The following is a 17,709-nucleotide window of genomic DNA, read 5'->3' as shown; positions in this document are numbered from 1 at the left end:
AACCGAGCAGTCCCCACCTGCTCTTCCCGCGCACATTGCGACATCATAACAACAACACCACCCGTCGAGGCCAGCTTGCCATCACCCTTCCTAAAGCCCTTCAGCAGCCTCTGCTACCCGCTACTCCACGTCGCAGCCATGGTATCCACGCGCCAGCACCCAAGAGAGTTCCCTCCCCCGGAGGCATCCCCCACGAAGGGTTCTCCGCGCAAGAGCTCGCGCAACTCGACTGCGTCGCCTGCACCCGGCTCGCCCGACCTCACCTCCTCGCCCACGTCCAAGTCGCTCACCAGGCGCGCTGTCTCGAACTCAATCGCAGCTTCTTCTTCGTCGTCCTCTGCTCCTGGAGCTTGGGCGCACACGGCGTCTAACATCACCATCCTCTGGGTCACCTTCAGCCTCCCCCTGGTAATCTGGGACGCCATTTACATCCTGGCGCGTCCGCACACAATGGCAGGAGGAGCTATTCAGTGGCCCCTATGGAAGCCGTACGAGATCTACGCGAGCATCGACTACGTGTATGGTTGGCCCGGGTGGAACGATAATAATGGGTTTGCCGCGGCGCAGGGGGTACTCAATGCGATTGAGTGCGTGCTTTATGGTTTGTATATAATGATTATCTTTAACCATGGAGTTGCGGCCCCCGGGGGTACCGGCTTGCAGGTTGGCCGAGGTCTGAGAGGGTGGATCGCGGGCGGTATGAAGGTTGAGGGGAAGACGGGGAACAGGGCGCTGGTGATCGGATTTTCGGCGGCGCTTATGACGTTCAGCAAGACGCTTCTGTACTGTGAGTCATATCAGGACCTAATGTCGACTGGGGAAACCGTTGAACCAACCTAATCATCGCAGATCTGACTGAGTACTACTCTGGTTTCGAGAATACCAAGCACAACGATTGGATTACCCTCGTCCTTTTCTATGGCGTCATGAAGTATGTTTCTCTCCCTCTTTTTAGAGACGAAGCTTGCAGCAAAATCTCGAAATACCTACACCGCAAACCTCTTACGCTTCACAGCTTTACTGACATGATGCAGCGGATGTTGGCTCGTCTTCCCGGCATACATGACGTTCACCTTCGGTTCCGACCTCCTAAACGGTCTTGACGCCGCCACGGAATCTTCGTCCAAGAAGAAGAATTAGTGTCCCTTCATATTCTTAGTACCTTCCTACACTCGCTGCGGCGGCCTATATAGGAGCCACACAAAAGATTCTTACTTTCTCAAAGCAGCAGCTCGGTTCCGGATATCTTGCGCCGTTTTCGCCTTCTGCGGTTGTCTGAATTTCGCTTGCTGAAGGGCCACATACTCTTGAGGCTAGTTTTGAAGCTCTCGTAGATGGAGGCGGACATTGATGAAGCGACGGAGCTGATTGAGCGCGACCGGCGATGCCTGTGACAGACGCATCGCTTCAGAAAACTGAGCATACTTTTTCGCTGTCCCCGGTCGTCGTTGCCTTCGCCATTGAGGCCTCGCTGATCCACCGATTCCAGCAACCCATCTTCTTCATCTCGGCCACCGCGCGCTAGGTTATCGTCACTTCGGCTTGCATCGTTCGGTTCGTTCGCAGTCCCATCGATTGGGCGTAAGTCCAGGACACCGCTCGCCTGTCGCTGAACGCGGACAGTGGGCGCGTCCAGGTCCCAACCGTCCGGCGGCAGGTTTACCGAGAGTCGCTGAAAGTTCTCCGTGAGGTCATCAAGCATTAACGGATGCTCGAGTGGACTGGAGGGTGGCGAAGCCATGGGTTGTGTGCAGCCTCGCGATTGGCAGGCCATCCTCTGGGACGAGCGTTGTTTGTGTGTGGAGATCGGGTGTTTACGGCTTGAATTGCGTTTGCTTGGGGAGCTCGACCGGTTTAAAGCGCATAGAGACTAGGTAATTTCGTTTACTCTCGTGCGTTTCACTCAAGTCACATCTACGAATACCTTAGTGAAAACATATTTCTCTGCATTCACATATCTGTTCGGCATATTTCACGTTATTGCCCTAATGCTTCTTTACCGTTAAAGATGTTTGTATTTGTGTAATCTAACAAGCAGTTGCTCGAACTTAATCCGGAATCGGCATCCGCATCCTCCACCGACCAGAGTGGCTGGCTGCAAGCTTGTTTAACGTATCCGCAATCACGAGTCAACCCGAAGCAGCTCATCTGTTCTCCTTCTGGGCCATTGGCGTTACGCATCGCGGGATCATGTCAAGATAGCCATCTCCAACCAGGACACTCTAGCGCACTACATAACGACGCACCGCAGTCCGCACCCACATAGCCCCTTCTTTCTCTCCTCGCCTCTCCTCGAACCCTCAGATACCCTCCGCCTCCTTTCCTCCAAGTCCTTAACGCTCTTCGCGGTCCCGAACGGCCCCTCGTCCCTCGCAAATGGTCCCATGTGACTTTCCACCTTCTTCCTCTCAAGCTCATCTCTTCCTGGTGTCGAGAACGTCGTTTGGTATGACGCTGCGCCTGTGCTGACAGAAGCGTTACGAGCCTGCCGGGTGGGGTTGAAAGAGCCCGAATTTGAGGTCGCTTGTTTGGTGCTTGCGAGGGGAGCAGGAGAGATGCTGTCAGAGGCTTCAGCGGCCTCGTCCGGAGCGGCATGCAGGGTGGGAGAGCCGCCGAGCGATGCGTACTGCGCACGGCGCTGGTCTGCCGTCATCGGCGTGGGTGTCTCGGGGCGCGAGGGCGTAGGTGAAGGTGGGAGCGGTGCGGAGCCCAGCGGCGCGGTCATCGCTGGGGCGATCTGGTGGGACACTTCGCGGTGCGAAGGCAGCGGAGAAGGCGTTGACAATGGCCGGTATTTGCGCAGTGAAACGCCGCGCTTCGTGGGTGATATACGACCGGCGCCGCTGCGTCGTAGACCCGCTGCAGGTTTTGGGATTTGCGAAACAAAGTCGCGGCGATGAGGCGCCTGTGAACCTACTTTTGGTCAGCCCTAGTCCTTCTCCCCGCCTCGTCCGAGGTAAAGGAGTAGTAGAGTCGACTCACCAGCTGTCCGCGGCCTCACGGACTCGGCGTCGGGAGGATTGGACAGAGGAGGAGAGCGGGAGCGGCTTCGCAGGCGGGGCGTGGAAGCAGAGGCGAATCCGCGATGCAGGGCTTCAGAGAGGGAGTCTGGGGAGGGTGTGACGCGCCGGATGGTGGAGCGTGTGCTGTGGCTGGTTTGCGGCCGGTTCGGCGAGGGGATGGAGGATGCTGTGTGCGGGCGGATGAGGGTCGCCATTTCGATAGATGTACTGAGCGTTGGGGGATGGGGAGAAGGGGAATTTACCTTGGGTGTCAGAGGTGCGAGATGCGAGATGAGAAGGTGAGATAGGTTGAGGCTGAGACAGAAGATGAGATAGAGGTCGGTTGCGAAAAGTGTGGCATGGACTGGCGGGGTGGAGCTACGGGTGAGAGCGGGTGCTTTCACCGCGCTGTCGAAAAGTTGGCGGAAAGGTGTGTTCCCTTTCCGTTATGTCGCTGTAACATATGCTAATTGGTTCTATGATGGCGATGGCTACTTGCTGCCTGTACCAACCGGCCTAAACATTCGAACATGAAGCGATTCGAGGAGTTATAAATTCGGAGTTTCCACTTGCGTCCCGCAGCCTTCTGTCCTGTCGCATTCATACATCTGAAGCCTACACAGATATCACGCATTCAGAACGCTCGAGCCACGCAAAAGAGTCACGAAGAAAGGTTACACTCGCAGTTTGGAATTGGCAGCCTTCTCGGCCTTCACATACAAGTACATTTACCAGTCCCGCAGCAACTTCCTTGCGGTTCGCCCCGTCGCTGCGCACCCCGACCAGCACCAGCAGCACCAGGCTGCATTTCCATTGATTCTCCCGGATGCCTTGGGCCTTGCTGTCTGCTCGTCCCTCCCTCGCCTTGCCCGCTGTCCCCGAATCGAACCTTCGGTGAGCTCGGAGCTTTGGTAGGGGAGCTTTGCACAGACTCTTGTCCCTGCTTTCGAGGGCTTGTGGGAGACTTTGGCGTCTTGGTCGGCGATGTCGTTATCCGCTTGCGGGACATCGGCGTTCTAGGAGTTTGAACTCGAGGCCTCGTCGGTCTGATGGAATAACCTTCTTCTACTCGAACAATTAGCCGGGTTCGGGTGCTTCCCGGGTCCGCTACAGTACCTTCTGACTCCGACGTCCTCGAAGGCGATCCTGCCCGATACTGAGCTTCGCGGCTCTCCGCGCTCATATCTCTTGCATCCGTCAGGCTTCCTGCTTCAGCGGCTGTACTAGATACTCTAGTATCTCCGGTTTCAGCAGGTTGGCCTTCCGCTTTCCGGCCCGAATTCGCTATAACGCTCCAAGATCCGGATCCGGTCCTTCCTCCGGGCTCGGCTGTGGTTCTCGAGGTCCGGGAAGTGTTTCGGTCCTTGCCTTTGCCGCGTTGAGCGGTTTGGCGATCCCTCCGATCTGCCATGTTTTCGACTTTGAGAGTGAATTCCTGAATTGACTGGGCTATAGGTATGTCCGGAACCCGAGGTTCTCCAAAAGTCTTGTTGATATATCAGGACGAGTTTGGCAGCTGCGCTGGGGGGTTCGCTTGTGCTGGAGGATTTGATCGTCTTCAAAAGGTGCTTTCGAAAATGAATTATACTGTGGGATCCGTTTGTTGGCAATGATGCTTGTGGGAGGGAGAAGAAGAAAGGGAAGAAGGGAAAAACAGAATGGTCCAATTTATATGCTTTTTTGAGACAGTCATGCATGCATCAAGAGTTTTGACTCTCATACGGAGATAGGGGCTCTGACTGGGACGATGGCAGAGTCATGGGGGCGTGATGAGGACATCTCCCCTTGACTCCAACTTGCCTCATCACTATGTGAGCCATCATCTTCGTAATACTCGTATCGTAACTTCTCCAACTCACGACTAATACTGGATACTGATAGTTTACTCAGCCTTCCCTGAACCTAGCTGGCGTGCCAGTCACGGAGTTTAATCTAGGCATACTGCATCAGTGAGCCGTTGTTCGGAGTTACCAATCGTCACTCGCACATCTTTTCCGCCAACCAAGTATTATGAGTCCAACAATATTCATGCCGACGACGCCGCACCGATGCAAGAGGGTGTATTCGAATCTTCTTTCTTTCTGCACCGCTATGTCATCAGTTACCAGGCTTCTGAATCTCTAGCCTATCCACGCACTAGAGGCTCTCTCTCTCCCTCCTCTACCTTGCTAATCCTCGTAGCCGTACGACGCCACGAAATGCACAGCAGCAACCCCTGAGCAACCGCAAAAATTACATTATCAACAACAACCCAGCCAATCTCGTCATACCACGACCTTTTCCCCGTCGAATCATTTGGGACCTTGACCCTCATCGTCCACGAAACAGCCACGATTGCAAAAACCACAGCCTGGGCAGCCAGACCAATCCGACTCAATGCTCGGGCCTCTGGCCTTAAAAGCATCTGCCGCGCTTGAAGAAACAGTGCCACGATTAACAACACCGGAATACCCTTGTTTATGATGACTAAGTGCAGGTAGTAGAACATTCCTTCGATCATGTTGCGGCAGAATTCGGGTCCCCAATCACCGCAGCTATCGTCCGTGGGCGGTGCGAGGTAGTCGTAGAAGATCGGGACGATGGATACGAGCGAGAAGACGGCATACGCGACTACGATGAACGGCTTTGAGCCGGAGCGGCAGTCGGAGGGGAAATATAAGTACACGATGAATCTAGACATCGAGGATGAGTCTCTCGGTTCTATCTGGGTGATGGTCTTAATGGGTCTGGAGATCGTCTTACAGCATCAGCCAAAGAATCCACACCAGGCCCAACTGCGCAAGATTGATCCAGTCGCCTGCAGTAGCTGGATCGTGGACGAAGAAGTCACAGCGCTTGTGAGTGTTCATGTTGAGGAAGAAGGCGATGGTGAATTGCTCCGTGGCGCTGATGAGGTTGAAGAACACGTAGTAGGCTGAGATACCGGAGCTGTCCTTTCGCGAGAAGATGCGATAGAGTTGGGGCAGGAATGGAAAGAGGGTTAGGATGAGCAAGACGCTACGCCATGTTAGCAGAGAGTAGATGATGGGGGATGGGACGGACACGAGGAGCCAATTAGGGACTTCGGGAAGAGCCATTTTGGAGTGGATGAGAATGCGCGATTGACGTTATCTGGAATTACGGCTGGGAAAAAGATAAATTCATGGAGGTGATATCAGGAGGAAATGGCAACTAATAGATATGAAGAAGCACAAAGCGTCACCGAGGTGGGATGCTTGAAGCTGAGAGTAAGAGATATGGTGACATGCGTGCAGGGCATTAGGTTACAGCCTCAGCTGATGTGCGTGCCACTCAAGCACGTCTACGGCCCCCAACCCAACCCAACCCCGCCGCCTACGCCTCCTTCCTCTGCCCCTCCTTCTCGCGCGACAAATGCCACTCCACCCTCCTTCTCAATCCTTCCTCTATCCCCAGCCTTGGTACGTATCCTAATCTCTCCCTCGCCTTAGTAATGTCGAAAGTGCGGACCTGCGCCGTATACTTCAACATTCTCCTCGTCACCTCGGGCATACCTCCCAACGTCGCAAACCAATAAATCCACTCCCAGATCGCCATGAAGAAGCACACAAGTCCCATTGAGATCTTCCAGACGTCCTTCTCGTCAATTGGGTAGCCCGCACAAGTGGAGACGAAGCGGGCTACGTCCCAGAAGAGCCGCGGATCCCCGTTGCTCATATTGAAGGCTTCTCCATCTACACGCTTGTCAGCGGATATGGGGTCTGGAGATTGAGCAGCTCGTAGCAAAGCCTAGAGATGAGTTAGCTGAGTATAGGCCGCAGCAATGGAGAAAGTCCTGGATTGAAAACGTACCCGCGCTGCAAGAATATGTCCTTCTGCTGCATTTCCGGCGTATATAAAGTCATACAAGTTTCTCCCAGCACCGACTTGAAACTTGATTTTCCCCGATCTTCCTAATTGCATGAAATGCCTTGTAAGCACCATATCTGCCTCGCCGAAAAGCGTCGTTAGGCGAATTGCAGTGGTTAGGAGTCCCTTTTGTTGATTCGCGCTAAGGACGATGCCCTCGCCGATTGCCTTTGTCTTCGCGTAGACGCTTCCATTGACGGGGCTATCAAGAACAGGCCAGTCTTCTGTCGCGAAATGAATGTCGTGGTAGCCGTCCTGGACGACTTCAGAGCTGGAGGAATAGACTAGGATACGGATGCCGCGCTCTTGGGCGCAAGAGATGATGTTTTGGACGCCGGTGACATTGCACTGCCAAAAGATTTCTGCTCCTGGGGTCATTGCGTCTGGAGAGGCTGTGTTAATGACTATGTCGGGCTTTGCAATCTCAAATGCAGAGGAAACATCTGTTTTGGAAGCCAAGTCGCCGGCAACGTATCCAACACCCGGACAGCGGTTGCTTTTGGTGGAGATATCGAAGACGGTGATTTTGTCTTGGGGTGTACCGTGCCCCAGAAGGTATTTGACGATATGGTAGCCGAGAAGACCGCAGCCGCCGATGACAAGGACGGCTCCGAGATCCTGAGAGGAGGGGCCTCGACTGTCCATTGCCTGTGGGTAGACTGTTGGTACGGAAAAGGGGTTAGAATAAGCGATGTACGAGTACAATACAGTGGGAGTCTTTCAACCCCTTTTATATTATTCGTTGCTGACCGAGCGCGCTTAATCGTAACCCGTACGAGAGTGTAAACCGCAAACCCGTGCACTGACCACCAACATTCCCCCTAGCTCAAGACGCGCCACCAGATCGTATCGTGTAAATGCGCTTATTTCGAGGCATTTATTTCGTCAAGGTGTAAGTCAAATGTATCTACTAGAGCGTCATCTGAGCGGTGTCTGTTTGAAACACCAGATTTCGTCCAGCCACTCCCGTCATCGTTCGAAGTGTCTTGTGATCTCACGCGGAGACCAGAGCCTATCGAAGGAAGCGTAGTCCTCCACGCTTTCCAAAAAGGAGGCAGAAAAGTTGCGCAGGCACAAGCCAATCCGATGTTCGTCTCGAGTAATCTGCGAAGATTAGAACCTTTGTTTTCATTGCGGCCGAAGGGTTCCATACTTGAAGAGCGCTACCCAAAAGGCATACCAAAGCTGGTCCGTGGTATGAAAGTGGATAGAAACGAAGGTTAAGTTGGCTACAGCGAAAACCAATGCACTGTCGAAGGGTGTTAGCTCTGACTATTCTGACGGCCAAAGTGGCAGGTCTTACGCAAGTCCCATCGCGAATACCACTATGAGTTGCACTTTCTTATTGCGTTTTACTTGTACTAGTCGAATCCGAGAAATGGCAATCGAGTAAATGAAGATATCCGTAAGTACGCCCACCGCTGTGAAGGTAGTGATCATAATGCTGTTAGGCCGTTGCTTGCAATACGAGTCTGTGAGAGCCCCAAGCGCTGTGGAACACCTGACAATCCGGATAATCGCTACCCCAAATTCTGGAAGCGCAATGAGCAGGGAGATGCCGTAGCCAAGGTATATGAGTCTTTTTGAGGTCTTGTAGATAGCGAAGAGTCGGTGGTAGAGGGCGAGGATAGATATCCGCACAAACAGCATATTGAGTGCGATGATGAGGTTGGACACAAGCATGATCTATACTAGTTAGCTGATCGTGCTGGGCTGGATCGTAACTGTCTGCGAATACCAAGAGCCCGAAATGTGTGAGCGATACAGCGCGCACATCCCACATGTGCTTCCCTAAGCCGTAATCGAGTTCTAGTCATCATTAGCGTGATTGCTGTTCAGAATGAGACGGTATCTCTCCGATAACGCACCTTTCAATATGATGTAGGTGTGCGTGATAGCCAGAAGCTAGGAATCATTAAGTTTGGCTAGAATTCAAACATCTGTAATGAGACATTCAATGCTCACCAACGCCACTATGCAAGCTGCTATAACATGTAAGACTAAGCCGAAAGCATGAATGGAATGCCTTACCGTCGTCCCATGACACGCGTTGTTTTGTTATCCAGCCCTTAACATACATCCGCACGCCTACCGCAAGAAAAGCAAGGGTGACGGTGAGAAGAGCGAGTACCCATAAAGCTTTCGCATCGTGGGCAGGCGCATCGAAATCGGACTTCTGCCCCGGCGGTGGTGGCGCGATTGGGAGGTCAAAGGGAGCATGATCCATATTGAAAAGATGCCCTGAGTACTCGCCAGCCTGCGTATCCAAGAACTGGACCGACACATGCGAGTCGCTACGGGAGGAAGCCGCGCGGAACCAGCCTTAAAAGGGTCGGCGACCCACTAGATCCCATGCAGCTACGTGCCCTGGCGCAGGATGTTAGTCGTAGGTTTCGTGGTATCAACCCATCATCAAGTCGGACATTTTGGAGCCCGAAACCTGGCGTTACGCGCAGACTGCGGCACAGTCGGTGATGCATATAAGCGCTCTTACTATGTTGGTCGTATTGGATGTGGAGGGCTGTTGGAGTCAGACGTCGATCCGATAGACATCTGCTCGACCGAGTCTAATAGGAGCGGTGTTCCATCCTGTTGTCAGAGAGCGGCTGCATTTGTTGTTCTCCTTGTGACGATGTCGAGCTGGATGTGGGTTTGAATGCCTGCACGTGACAAACCTTCCCCCGCCTACTACCTAGGTAGCCTTGCTCCTACCTAATTGTTGCACACCCACGTAACTTCTCCTCCATCACCTACATCCATCATTTCTGGTACACCCATAAAATGTCTCCTCCCCATAGCCAAGTCCACATTTCAACTACGCCACATGGATTTAGCCGGCCGGGACCCGCAGACCCGATATGAAGAGACACCAAGCTCGCGGTATCGCTCAACGGACTATGGTTTGGGGGCCACTGCCTCGACCCCAGTTCAATCACGATGCTGATGCAGCTCTGGGGCGGAGAATTGTGAGTTGGAGGTTAGCAGGGCATGGAACCGCTCAGAAGCACTTCCATTCGGTCCTTTCGGCGATCGCCGCATGCTAACGCATGATTTAGGTGCGGGCTTATGGCGCGGTGCGCTGGGGTACATGCTGCCTCTGTGCCGCATGCGCATGGGGCGGCGTTCTCCAGCTTCCTTTTCCATCTTCATGTAATCATCCTTGACCAGCAGCATCTTCGGCGCTTACATGGGCATTATAGGTCCTATGACCGGAGAGAGTATCGCCGTCATCATCTCAAATCCCCAAAGTAATTGACGCAACGTATCGGGATCGCTACTGTAGCGCACTCGTCATTAGAAGCGGGTGTCCGATATCATATCTCTTGTCCAAATTGTTAATCATGAATGACTGTGTCAGCGCGCTGCGTCGACAGGTGGATTTACTATACCTTGATTTGGACTCAGAGGCGACGGAATAGTGAAGTAGCACTCATAGAATGCTTCGACAAAAACTCTCATCCTCACGCCTTACCTACGCCCCATTCCCCTTCTTCTTTCCCTCCACCCGAACGGGCCACTTCTCCACCGCCTCATATATCAATAGCACGCTCGCGATCAAGAACGCGGACGCAGCCCACACGAGCGCCAACTCGCTCTGATACTCACACCAGTGTGCATTGCAATACCCCAGTGCAGCTGCCCACGTCCAGCCCACGCTTCCGATCATGTTCCACACGCCGACCCACCAGCCCACCACGTCAGGCGCCGGCTTATACCGTCTCTCCTGCACTTCGAGAATGTACAGCAGCGAAGGAACTACGAAGCAGACGCCGCCCACGAGGAAGGTGAGCCAGTAGATGCCCCACAGGACACCTTGTGGCAGGTTGCCGTATATGCCTGGTAAAGAGAGCAGGCCTGTAACCCAGAAGATACTAGCACCGATGAACAAGATGAAGTTGGCCACGAAACCGATTTCACGTAGGTAGTGTGTCTGGAGCTCGGACCATGTAGGCCACCATTTCCAGTCTTGGGAAGGCACAGGTTGGACTGCTGCTCGGTGACCCTTCGTCTTTAGAGAGGTGTAGTTCGCGCGTTCGTGGTTGTGGATGTGCGTGCAGTTTCTGCGATCAGGTCGGAAGCCAGTGCCATGTGTCCGCTGTGTGCCTTTCCCCTGATCATCGCCAGGGAGTTTGTCCCTAGAATCTTCCCATGCCTGCTCGAGCGCCCAGCCAAAACAACCGGTCTGGTTCGCATTGACGGCCTCGACGACGAGCAAAATACCGCCCACTTCAAACAATGTGGCCCCGATGAACGACATGATTCCGCCGATTACTTCCTCGTTGTATGGATAGATTCTCGACGGGTGGGCTACGGGTAGCCAATACACGACGCCTGAGGCAACGAAAATGGCAGAGCCTACGGTAAAGAGAACTCCAATCCACCAAGAGACATCCCACCAGGCGAACACGGTGCACATGCGAACGAGGGCCAGGAGGAATTGTGTCGACCGGTCGCGGCGGGAAGGGGCTTGATCGCGGGGGAGGACGAGGACGTGACGACCTACGGGCTCTTCTTAGCATAACCAGGCTGCTAGTGGAGAGTCAAAAGGGGAGTGACAGTATGAATTGAGTTGAATTAAATATGTAATGAGAAAGTTCCTATCGAAACACGTACCTTTTCGATTGTCGCGGCTCCTCCATTCCCATTGCGCCCCGCTCGAGAGCCCTTCTATCTGCCTAACATCGTATCGCTTCCAGTGGGGATTCAGGCAAGGCAGCGGTCGCCGTTCACCCCTCGAAATGAGCTGTAGCTCGGTGTTGGCTGGGAAAGACTGGTGCTGCTGGGAGGGGCCCGATGGGGACGTGTGCGCGCGATCAGCCATTACCTGGCTCTGCGGTGAACAGAAGCTGACGATGAAGGGGCTGGAAATCTGTTGAGACCATGACTAATCCTGTGCGTAAGGGCGTCGTGCTTCAAATGCTCTTTCCCGGCTCGAACGGCATACGGTTCGCTGGGGGTTGGTGGAAGTTCTGGGTAGTAAGCACGCTAAGACGTCACCCGAATGCAGGTACGACACTCCGCTACAGTAGGCTCTTAAGACCAAGCCCGCAGGCGATGCCAACCTCAGTCACATTGTTATAGCTAAGCTCCTACCTTACCCTCCACTATACTGTCTTTCTCTACGCTCTCACGCCCCTCGCACATGGTTCCATTACTACGAAACAACACAGCAACCATCGGACGCGCTTCCACCCTTCTTCCCTTCTCCGCCTCCAACCCCCTGGGACGTCCTCGTCTGAGTCACCCCGCTTGCGGAGACCGTCATCTTTCCTGCCTGTGCCATCATCGGCCTCTTACCTCCGGGCGGGACCGTAGGACCTCGGGGCCGGCGATCCGGTGCTGGGTAAAGTGAATAAATCGGCCGTTTGGTTTGCATTCTGGTCCAAGTTTCTAAGAAGTGTTTAGATGAGTAGGGGCGTTCCCACTGAGGCTTTTAAAGGTGTTCAACGACAAAAGGAGGGTGTTTCAAGTCTGTCTGATGCGGCTCTTTGTCCTAGGTGCTGAAGGAAGGAGAACAAAGGGATTGTCTCTTTCAACAACCTCACATTCCCTCCGCTCAACTCTCCTTTCCAGAGACCAAAGCTACGTATCCAAGCTGATCACCGCGTCCTTGGGCGTACAATATCACAGAGTTTCCACCCCTAAACTCCTTCTTCCGATACGCCTTGTCTCTACTCCGCACCTGACTCTCAAAGCACCCTCCAGCATAACCTCTGTCCTCCTGTGTCGGTGGATCAAGCCCTGTCTCCCCCGGTCATTGCCGAGCCAGCTGCTCGACGGCCTCTTTCAGGTTTTGTTCTCCCCCTTCATCTGCTTCTTTTCTTGTTTTGTGTAGTATCGCATGTTCTAGTCTCAGCAGGTCGTACGAGTTCTCGGTGGTGGTATTTTTGATTCGACTTTGGGTACGAGTCTGAGGCCGGTATGTGAAGAAAGAAATATAGTAGACCATTTGCGCAGATAAAGAATGCGGGGTATCTAGGGCCAGTCCTTGGTTTGTCGTGTTCTGGTGTCGAGACTCCGCACGGTGCCGGACTTCAAGGTCAGTGCTGGTGACACAGTAGAGGCCATGACTCAAAAGGTGAAGACTGCAAACAGATGTCCATCGCATCACCACTCTTCAATAAACCAAGCACTAACTGACAGGAAAACCAACTCCGAACGCCTTCAGACATTCCGTATGAAATAGAAGATCCCGCCCCACGTCAATACTCACAGAATCACACACATGCCACATCCCTTCGACTCGCTGTCCTCCCGCCCAGTCTCTGCCAGCGTCGGGTCCGGCTTCACGGGCTTAAGCGACTCGATCAACGCATTCGCAGGCGCAGCCTGCTCCTCTGGAGGCTGCTGCTGCTGTTGCTGCGGTCCACACATGTCCTCGTTTCCACAGTTCCTGTCGTACTCCTTCGCTATCATTCTCCAATCGAATTCGTGCATTTCGTTAATCGCCAGCACATTGTCATACGGCATTGTTTTGAAATCCAATGGATCGCTTCGTTTGGTGCTAGCGATATTCGGTGGCGGATGATGCTTTGTTGAGTATACAATTCGCTTCAACGTGGAGCTAAGGTGGATAAGCTCGGTCGTAGCGTTGCTGATTCTGACGTTTAGTGATGTTCGCGGCGTAGGCTGTTTGCACTGACCTAGAGCGCGGTACTGAGATTTAGAAAAGTCTTTCGGAAGTGTGGGCTCGTTCGTGTTGCGGTAGGGGGTTGTGGAATGTATGAGGGACTCAGTGGAACTGCGCTGTAGGATTATTTAAATGGTGAGTGAGTCGAAGGATACCATACGACAGCTCTAGAGTCATATGGCCACGCAGTACTCACACCGGACCTTCCCCTTCGAACTAGTCAAGCAATTCTAGCAACAACGCCGCCCTCTACCCGCATCAAAGAATCACACAACACCCGCACCGCATCTCCTCCGCCTTCTTCGCACTCCCAGTTCCAGTTCCCTGCATCACCCTCTCCGCCTCCCTCGCCTGTGCAGCCTGCTGCTCAGCCAGCAACCTCCTCCTCACCTCCTCTTGCCTCAGCATCTCCGCCCGTTCCGCCTCCGCCTTCCTCTGCTCCACCTCTCGTCTAGTCTCCTCATCGAACAGAGGTTCAAATATCCTGTCCCAGTTATCGAATTGCGCCTGTGTCATCTTAAAGGGCCCCTGGAAATCGCCCATTGTGTATGTGCTTTGAGCTGGGTATCAAGAATGGCCTAGGGATAGTATGGGGTTACAGGGGCTCGTCGAGGGTTGTGTGTATGAAAAAATTGCCGTGGACGGTGGCTTTGGAAGGCAGGAGACGCTTTCAAGTTAAACCGCCTAGAGGGCCTAGTCGAGGTGGACGTTAAGGAATAGGAACTCTAGGGTATGCTATACATAGTAGGAAGAGGACACAGGAGGCGTGGAGGCTTGCTTTGTAGCCCGACTTGACTCGTTTGGTTGATTCACACCAAAACGTCCATGGTAAGTATGTGATCTTCCCCCATGGTATTCGCTTCCATCTTCGTAAGATCCCTCTTCACGGTAGCAGTTACATAACCACGCAACAGCAACAACATCCCTCCTCGTCCCCATCCCCCTCAAACGTCATATCCGGATACACCTCATAAATCTGCTCTCTCAGCTCCTCGACTTCCGTCATTCTCTTCTTTCCGGACGTGCCTTGCCTTGCTTGTAGTAACCGCAAACTCTTAGCGGATATTCTCTCCCTTATGTCATCGTCGCGAGCACGAACGTCCGTCCTGCTTCTTCGCTGCAATTCCAGATCTTCAGACGAGCCCCACGGTGGCTGCCGCGGACCGTAAGGCTTGAGACGCGTGGTGTCGTATAAGGCACGTGGTGAGAGGGATGGGGAAGAACGTGGGGTTGGAGGACACGAAGTGGGTTCTGCGAAGCGGACATGAGGAGAGCGTGGCTCGGGGGTCCTGAGTGTAGGCTCTTCCGACGCGGCTCGTTGGTGCTCGGTATTTGTTAACGCTCGTTCGCCGAAGCAATATCTCATACTTTGCTCTTTCGGTTGCGTCTTTCTGGTCGCCCATTGCTTCTCCTTTGCTTCATCGAGGGTATTTCGATATGTGTAAAGCTCCGCCGAAGAAGGGAGCTGCGCGTGATCGTCGAAGGTGTCGCTTCTTCGCGGAACGTTGGTATACTCTTGGACGCAACTATTTCGCGGTGTCGCAGAGAGGGGGTCCAGTAAGTCGTTGTGCCTAAAGTTTTGCTGTTGAAGTGCACTTAGACCGCAATCTTTCGGCCTCGAGCGGGTTTGGACACTCGAGTCCGTCGGTATTGGTTCTGAAGGCCATCCTTCGCTTTCGACTGCAATGATCTCGTAGTCATCCCACGTTTGCTCTGCTCTTCGTTCTCGATTCTGATCATACCACTGCTCTTCCACGACAGCCACGTCCGACTCTTGAAGGATATGCTTCGGTGCCCTATTTTCTACTGGAAGTGAAGGAAGAGGATGCGCCGACATATCTACAGCCTCGGTTCGTCCTAGTAGCGGTTTCCGCAGGATTCCAAGGCGGCGGACGTCAGGAGGGTCGACGTGTTGAGCCCGCCGTGTTGTCTCGTCGTACTCCTGCTTGCTGAATGTTTGTGCTGAATATCTTGGTGTAGCGGCTGGTGGCACATTGAGATATTCCACTCGCGGTATCTGCTCGTGGTACACTCTTGCTTTATTGGACGGAGGTTGGCTAATGTCGACTGATATCGCTCTTTGGTACGCTGGTAACAGGCCGCTGTCCCTCCTATACACGGATTCTCGGGCTAGGAACGACAGGGTGTCGCCTTTCGTTTGCGAATCGAGTCGGTAGTATGATACTGGAGTCGGTGCTCGTGACGACGGCGCAGTCTCAACGGTCGCAAAGAGGCCAGTATTTGAGGGTTGCATAGCGACAGTCTGTGTATTGAAATGAAGCTCATAATTTGTTTGAGCCGGGGAAGGCGCTCGAAGAAATTCCGTGAACGTGTTTCGGACGCCAGAAGGCGAGGATGGCTGTAATGTTGCAGCGACCAGCGCATTAATATCGAAAAAGTGGCCCTGTGCAGGATGGGTGAAGTCTTCGAAAGGTAGTGGCGCTCGACACGCGCCAACTATCACCAGAGTGAAACTGCTGAAACCCCACCTTGTTTAGCTACGGAAAAGGTAAACGTAGGAGTAAAGATCGCAAGCCGAATAGATGAAATGATGCTGGATTTCCGATTATGCTCCCCAAATGCACTCAAGAGTCGTCTCTCGTAAATACCACAGTCCACCACATACCACTCTTTAGAGCGACACACCAAACGCCTAAGACAGAAATAAAACCGGGACTCAAGATACACGCTTCTTGAATCCCGTAATCCCGACTCCTTCCGCCTGTTAGGGTTCCGCCGCTATCGCTTCCCAGCCATCAGCTCAAGCAGGCCCTTTGCAGCATTTCCTTTTACCACAGAGCTCGTCAAATCTCCCTGCTGGAATCTCTTCTCCTGCAGTCTCAGCAGTCTCTCCTCGACTGTTTCTTCCCGGTCCTCCTCTTCCTCTTCCTCGAGCACCTCATCTGTCCTCACACGCTTCGGTACCGGAGTCCTGTAGCTAGATTTTTGCCTAACGGGCGAATTCAGTTGCTCGGGAGACACAACTTGCGGAGGGGATGACGGCATATAGTAGTCTTGTATCAGGCGCGACGAGACAGCGGTCGGCAGAAGCACAGGCGCGGGCGTCAACTTGCCTATCGGCCGGAAGGGGTCTAGATTCGCTTCGATGAAGACGGGCTGAGGATCGCGGCGCGCTGGGGAGAGGGCTATGCTCGGGACTGTATGCTCGGTTGTTGATTCGGCAGAGGACGTGATGGCGGTCGAGGCGGACACGTCCGTCGCGGTTGACGAGGACAAGGCTTCGTAATTCGCAATGATTTCGGAACCGCTCGTGGCTATCTGCTTGGTTTTGACTTTGTACATGCCAAAGCCCAGCCTTGTTCGTAGTAAATCCACTCTTGACTTCTTCTCTTCCACGGCCGGTGGCTGTGGTTGGTCGCTGTTCTGGCTCTCGCAGGCGCCGTAGTTGACGAACATGGAAAACGACTCTTTGCTCGCTTGCGTATCTTGCGAGTTCGCAACCTCTAGCAGCCCGTCCGGCTCTGGCGTAGGCGTGTTACGTTCGGTGGGCGAGCCTGGCACGGGCAGGTCGACGGCCGTGTCCTCCTGGCCTGTGTTAGTGACGTGATTTGCGCGTCGTGCTTGAGATGGAAGCTACCGTGTGTCTCTGGACCGCGGCAGTAGTCAAGCCTGCTGCTGCTCCTAACGCGCCCTCGTGGCGTGCCCCAAACATGGCCTTCGTCTTCTCGATGTTTTCCGCGCCGTCGACCTCGTAGATGCTCCGTTTCCTGCCGTGCGGATACGTCCCCGCACTCGTGATATTCTCCTTCTCCACGAACAGCTGCGGCGAGAGCGTGGTGATGTGCTTCAGCGGGCTGTGGGCTCTCATAGCTTCGGATGGCTCGAACGCCGCTGTGTGTTTCGACGGCGTATTCAACGCCCTTGGAGCGACTTCTCCAAGCACGCGTCGGGGTGTAGTCTTCGCTGGACTGTGCGAAGGCGTCATGTTTGCTCTGCGGGGTGTGGTGGCGCTCATTCCTGCTGGGGTAGCTGCACTTCAGAGACACGCGTTGGGACGGGACGAATAGGATTGAAAGCAAATTGCGGGACGGCAGGTTGCTCGGGAGCGGTAAGAATGGAGAGGAAGAATGCTCGGGGCCTCTGCTCTCTAATCGACGCGAGAGCAGGCAATTGAGCAGCGTGATGTTGGAGTGTTTATGTTTAGGTTTGGATGTCGCGTTTGGTCTGGGGTTGCGGAAGGAGCCATGA

The 17,709-nt window shown here is 53.8% G+C and overlaps 11 protein-coding genes across 11 annotated transcripts; 2 read left to right on the top strand and 9 right to left on the bottom strand.

Annotated features, from left to right (window-relative positions):
* Window positions 1–138: 138 nt before the first annotated feature.
* On the top strand, window positions 139–1,140 carry BU26DRAFT_531051 (uncharacterized protein; the record flags this gene model as incomplete). The annotated part of the gene is made up of 3 exons (XM_033830996.1): window positions 139–787; window positions 850–931; window positions 1,035–1,140. 3 exons carry the CDS (start codon window positions 139–141, stop codon window positions 1,138–1,140), a joined length of 837 nt encoding a protein of 278 aa, XP_033684078.1.
* BU26DRAFT_519232 (uncharacterized protein) lies at window positions 1,084–1,985 on the bottom strand. Its single transcript, XM_033828999.1, has one exon. The coding sequence runs from the start codon at window positions 1,739–1,741 to the stop codon at window positions 1,220–1,222; it is 522 nt and encodes a 173-aa protein (XP_033684077.1). The 5' UTR covers window positions 1,742–1,985; the 3' UTR covers window positions 1,084–1,219.
* Window positions 1,986–2,230: 245 nt separating this feature from the next.
* On the bottom strand, window positions 2,231–3,217 carry BU26DRAFT_564754 (uncharacterized protein; the record flags this gene model as incomplete). Its single annotated transcript, XM_033833304.1, has 2 exons — window positions 2,231–2,913; window positions 2,983–3,217. 2 exons carry the CDS (start codon window positions 3,215–3,217, stop codon window positions 2,231–2,233), a joined length of 918 nt encoding a protein of 305 aa, XP_033684076.1.
* Window positions 3,218–5,048: 1,831 nt separating this feature from the next.
* Window positions 5,049–6,223, bottom strand: BU26DRAFT_604989 (uncharacterized protein). The gene is made up of 3 exons (XM_033835559.1): window positions 6,045–6,223; window positions 5,745–5,999; window positions 5,049–5,674 (listed from the first exon to the last, which is right to left on the bottom strand). Exons 1-3 carry the CDS (start codon window positions 6,077–6,079, stop codon window positions 5,128–5,130), a joined length of 837 nt encoding a protein of 278 aa, XP_033684075.1. The 5' UTR covers window positions 6,080–6,223; the 3' UTR covers window positions 5,049–5,127.
* A 112-nt stretch (window positions 6,224–6,335) lies between these two features.
* BU26DRAFT_540480 (putative sterol-4-alpha-carboxylate 3-dehydrogenase, decarboxylating) lies at window positions 6,336–7,529 on the bottom strand (the record flags this gene model as incomplete). The annotated part of the gene is made up of 2 exons (XM_033831552.1): window positions 6,813–7,529; window positions 6,336–6,749 (listed from the first exon to the last, which is right to left on the bottom strand). The coding sequence occupies exons 1-2, from the start codon at window positions 7,512–7,514 to the stop codon at window positions 6,336–6,338; spliced, it is 1,116 nt and encodes a 371-aa protein (XP_033684074.1). The 5' UTR covers window positions 7,515–7,529.
* A 14-nt stretch (window positions 7,530–7,543) lies between these two features.
* BU26DRAFT_311417 (uncharacterized protein) lies at window positions 7,544–9,474 on the bottom strand. Its single transcript, XM_033821923.1, has 8 exons — window positions 9,293–9,474; window positions 8,901–9,236; window positions 8,835–8,854; window positions 8,738–8,774; window positions 8,608–8,678; window positions 8,173–8,555; window positions 8,023–8,118; window positions 7,544–7,973 (listed from the first exon to the last, which is right to left on the bottom strand). Exons 2-8 carry the CDS (start codon window positions 9,094–9,096, stop codon window positions 7,733–7,735), a joined length of 1,044 nt encoding a protein of 347 aa, XP_033684073.1. The 5' UTR covers window positions 9,097–9,236; window positions 9,293–9,474; the 3' UTR covers window positions 7,544–7,732.
* Window positions 9,475–9,626: 152 nt separating this feature from the next.
* Window positions 9,627–10,233, top strand: BU26DRAFT_311445 (uncharacterized protein). The gene is made up of 3 exons (XM_033821924.1): window positions 9,627–9,835; window positions 9,926–10,019; window positions 10,070–10,233. The coding sequence occupies exons 1-3, from the start codon at window positions 9,728–9,730 to the stop codon at window positions 10,123–10,125; spliced, it is 258 nt and encodes an 85-aa protein (XP_033684072.1). The 5' UTR covers window positions 9,627–9,727; the 3' UTR covers window positions 10,126–10,233.
* Window positions 10,234–10,341: 108 nt separating this feature from the next.
* BU26DRAFT_505166 (uncharacterized protein) lies at window positions 10,342–11,691 on the bottom strand (the record flags this gene model as incomplete). Its single annotated transcript, XM_033826830.1, has 2 exons — window positions 10,342–11,369; window positions 11,484–11,691. The coding sequence occupies 2 exons, from the start codon at window positions 11,689–11,691 to the stop codon at window positions 10,342–10,344; spliced, it is 1,236 nt and encodes a 411-aa protein (XP_033684071.1).
* Window positions 11,692–12,229: 538 nt separating this feature from the next.
* On the bottom strand, window positions 12,230–14,304 carry BU26DRAFT_594757 (uncharacterized protein). The gene is made up of 4 exons (XM_033834913.1): window positions 13,784–14,304; window positions 13,697–13,709; window positions 13,084–13,616; window positions 12,230–12,955 (listed from the first exon to the last, which is right to left on the bottom strand). The coding sequence occupies exons 1-4, from the start codon at window positions 14,041–14,043 to the stop codon at window positions 12,625–12,627; spliced, it is 1,137 nt and encodes a 378-aa protein (XP_033684070.1). The 5' UTR covers window positions 14,044–14,304; the 3' UTR covers window positions 12,230–12,624.
* On the bottom strand, window positions 14,305–15,754 carry BU26DRAFT_594753 (uncharacterized protein; the record flags this gene model as incomplete). Its single annotated transcript, XM_033834912.1, has 1 exon — window positions 14,305–15,754. The coding sequence occupies one exon, from the start codon at window positions 15,752–15,754 to the stop codon at window positions 14,396–14,398; it is 1,359 nt and encodes a 452-aa protein (XP_033684069.1). The 3' UTR covers window positions 14,305–14,395.
* Window positions 15,755–15,984: 230 nt separating this feature from the next.
* BU26DRAFT_519227 (uncharacterized protein) lies at window positions 15,985–17,664 on the bottom strand. Its single transcript, XM_033828998.1, has 2 exons — window positions 17,099–17,664; window positions 15,985–17,046 (listed from the first exon to the last, which is right to left on the bottom strand). The coding sequence occupies exons 1-2, from the start codon at window positions 17,444–17,446 to the stop codon at window positions 16,240–16,242; spliced, it is 1,155 nt and encodes a 384-aa protein (XP_033684068.1). The 5' UTR covers window positions 17,447–17,664; the 3' UTR covers window positions 15,985–16,239.
* Between the last annotated feature and the right edge of the window lie 45 nt (window positions 17,665–17,709).

The sequence above is a fragment of the Trematosphaeria pertusa genome (genome assembly GCF_010094035.1).
Source record: "Trematosphaeria pertusa strain CBS 122368 unplaced genomic scaffold BU26scaffold_7, whole genome shotgun sequence".
Classification (NCBI taxonomy): Eukaryota; Fungi; Ascomycota; class Dothideomycetes; order Pleosporales; family Trematosphaeriaceae; genus Trematosphaeria; species Trematosphaeria pertusa.
Note: the sequence above shows the minus strand (reverse complement) of the source record. Positions and strands in the feature narration are given on the sequence as shown.

What these genes read in the sequence shown, in the direction of transcription:
- BU26DRAFT_311445 (XM_033821924.1), top strand. Translation starts at nt 9,728, where the DNA reads ATGAAGAGACACCAAGCTCGCGGTATCGCTCAACGGACTATGGTTTGG. An exon ending in CAGCTCTGGGGCGGAGAATT is followed by an intron (nt 9,836 to 9,925) that starts GTGAGTTGGAGG and finishes CGCATGATTTAG; the next exon opens with GTGCGGGCTTATGGCGCGGT. An exon ending in GCTTCCTTTTCCATCTTCAT is followed by an intron (nt 10,020 to 10,069) that starts GTAATCATCCTT and finishes TGGGCATTATAG; the next exon opens with GTCCTATGACCGGAGAGAGT.
- BU26DRAFT_311417 (XM_033821923.1), bottom strand. Translation starts at nt 9,096, where the DNA reads ATGGATCATGCTCCCTTTGACCTCCCAATCGCGCCACCACCGCCGGGG. An exon ending in CAGCTTGCATAGTGGCGTTG is followed by an intron (nt 8,775 to 8,834) that starts GTGAGCATTGAA and finishes AATGATTCCTAG; the next exon opens with CTTCTGGCTATCACGCACAC. An exon ending in CACCTACATCATATTGAAAG is followed by an intron (nt 8,679 to 8,737) that starts GTGCGTTATCGG and finishes AATGATGACTAG; the next exon opens with AACTCGATTACGGCTTAGGG.
- BU26DRAFT_519227 (XM_033828998.1), bottom strand. Translation starts at nt 17,446, where the DNA reads ATGACGCCTTCGCACAGTCCAGCGAAGACTACACCCCGACGCGTGCTT. An exon ending in CCGCGGTCCAGAGACACACG is followed by an intron (nt 17,047 to 17,098) that starts GTAGCTTCCATC and finishes AACACAGGCCAG; the next exon opens with GAGGACACGGCCGTCGACCT.
- BU26DRAFT_519232 (XM_033828999.1), bottom strand. Translation starts at nt 1,741, where the DNA reads ATGGCTTCGCCACCCTCCAGTCCACTCGAGCATCCGTTAATGCTTGAT.
- BU26DRAFT_594757 (XM_033834913.1), bottom strand. Translation starts at nt 14,043, where the DNA reads ATGGGCGATTTCCAGGGGCCCTTTAAGATGACACAGGCGCAATTCGAT. An exon ending in TGTGGCATGTGTGTGATTCT is followed by an intron (nt 12,956 to 13,083) that starts GTGAGTATTGAC and finishes ATCTGTTTGCAG; the next exon opens with TCTTCACCTTTTGAGTCATG.
- BU26DRAFT_604989 (XM_033835559.1), bottom strand. Translation starts at nt 6,079, where the DNA reads ATGGCTCTTCCCGAAGTCCCTAATTGGCTCCTCGT. An exon ending in GTCCCTAATTGGCTCCTCGT is followed by an intron (nt 6,000 to 6,044) that starts GTCCGTCCCATC and finishes AACATGGCGTAG; the next exon opens with CGTCTTGCTCATCCTAACCC. An exon ending in TGGATTCTTTGGCTGATGCT is followed by an intron (nt 5,675 to 5,744) that starts GTAAGACGATCT and finishes CTCGATGTCTAG; the next exon opens with ATTCATCGTGTACTTATATT.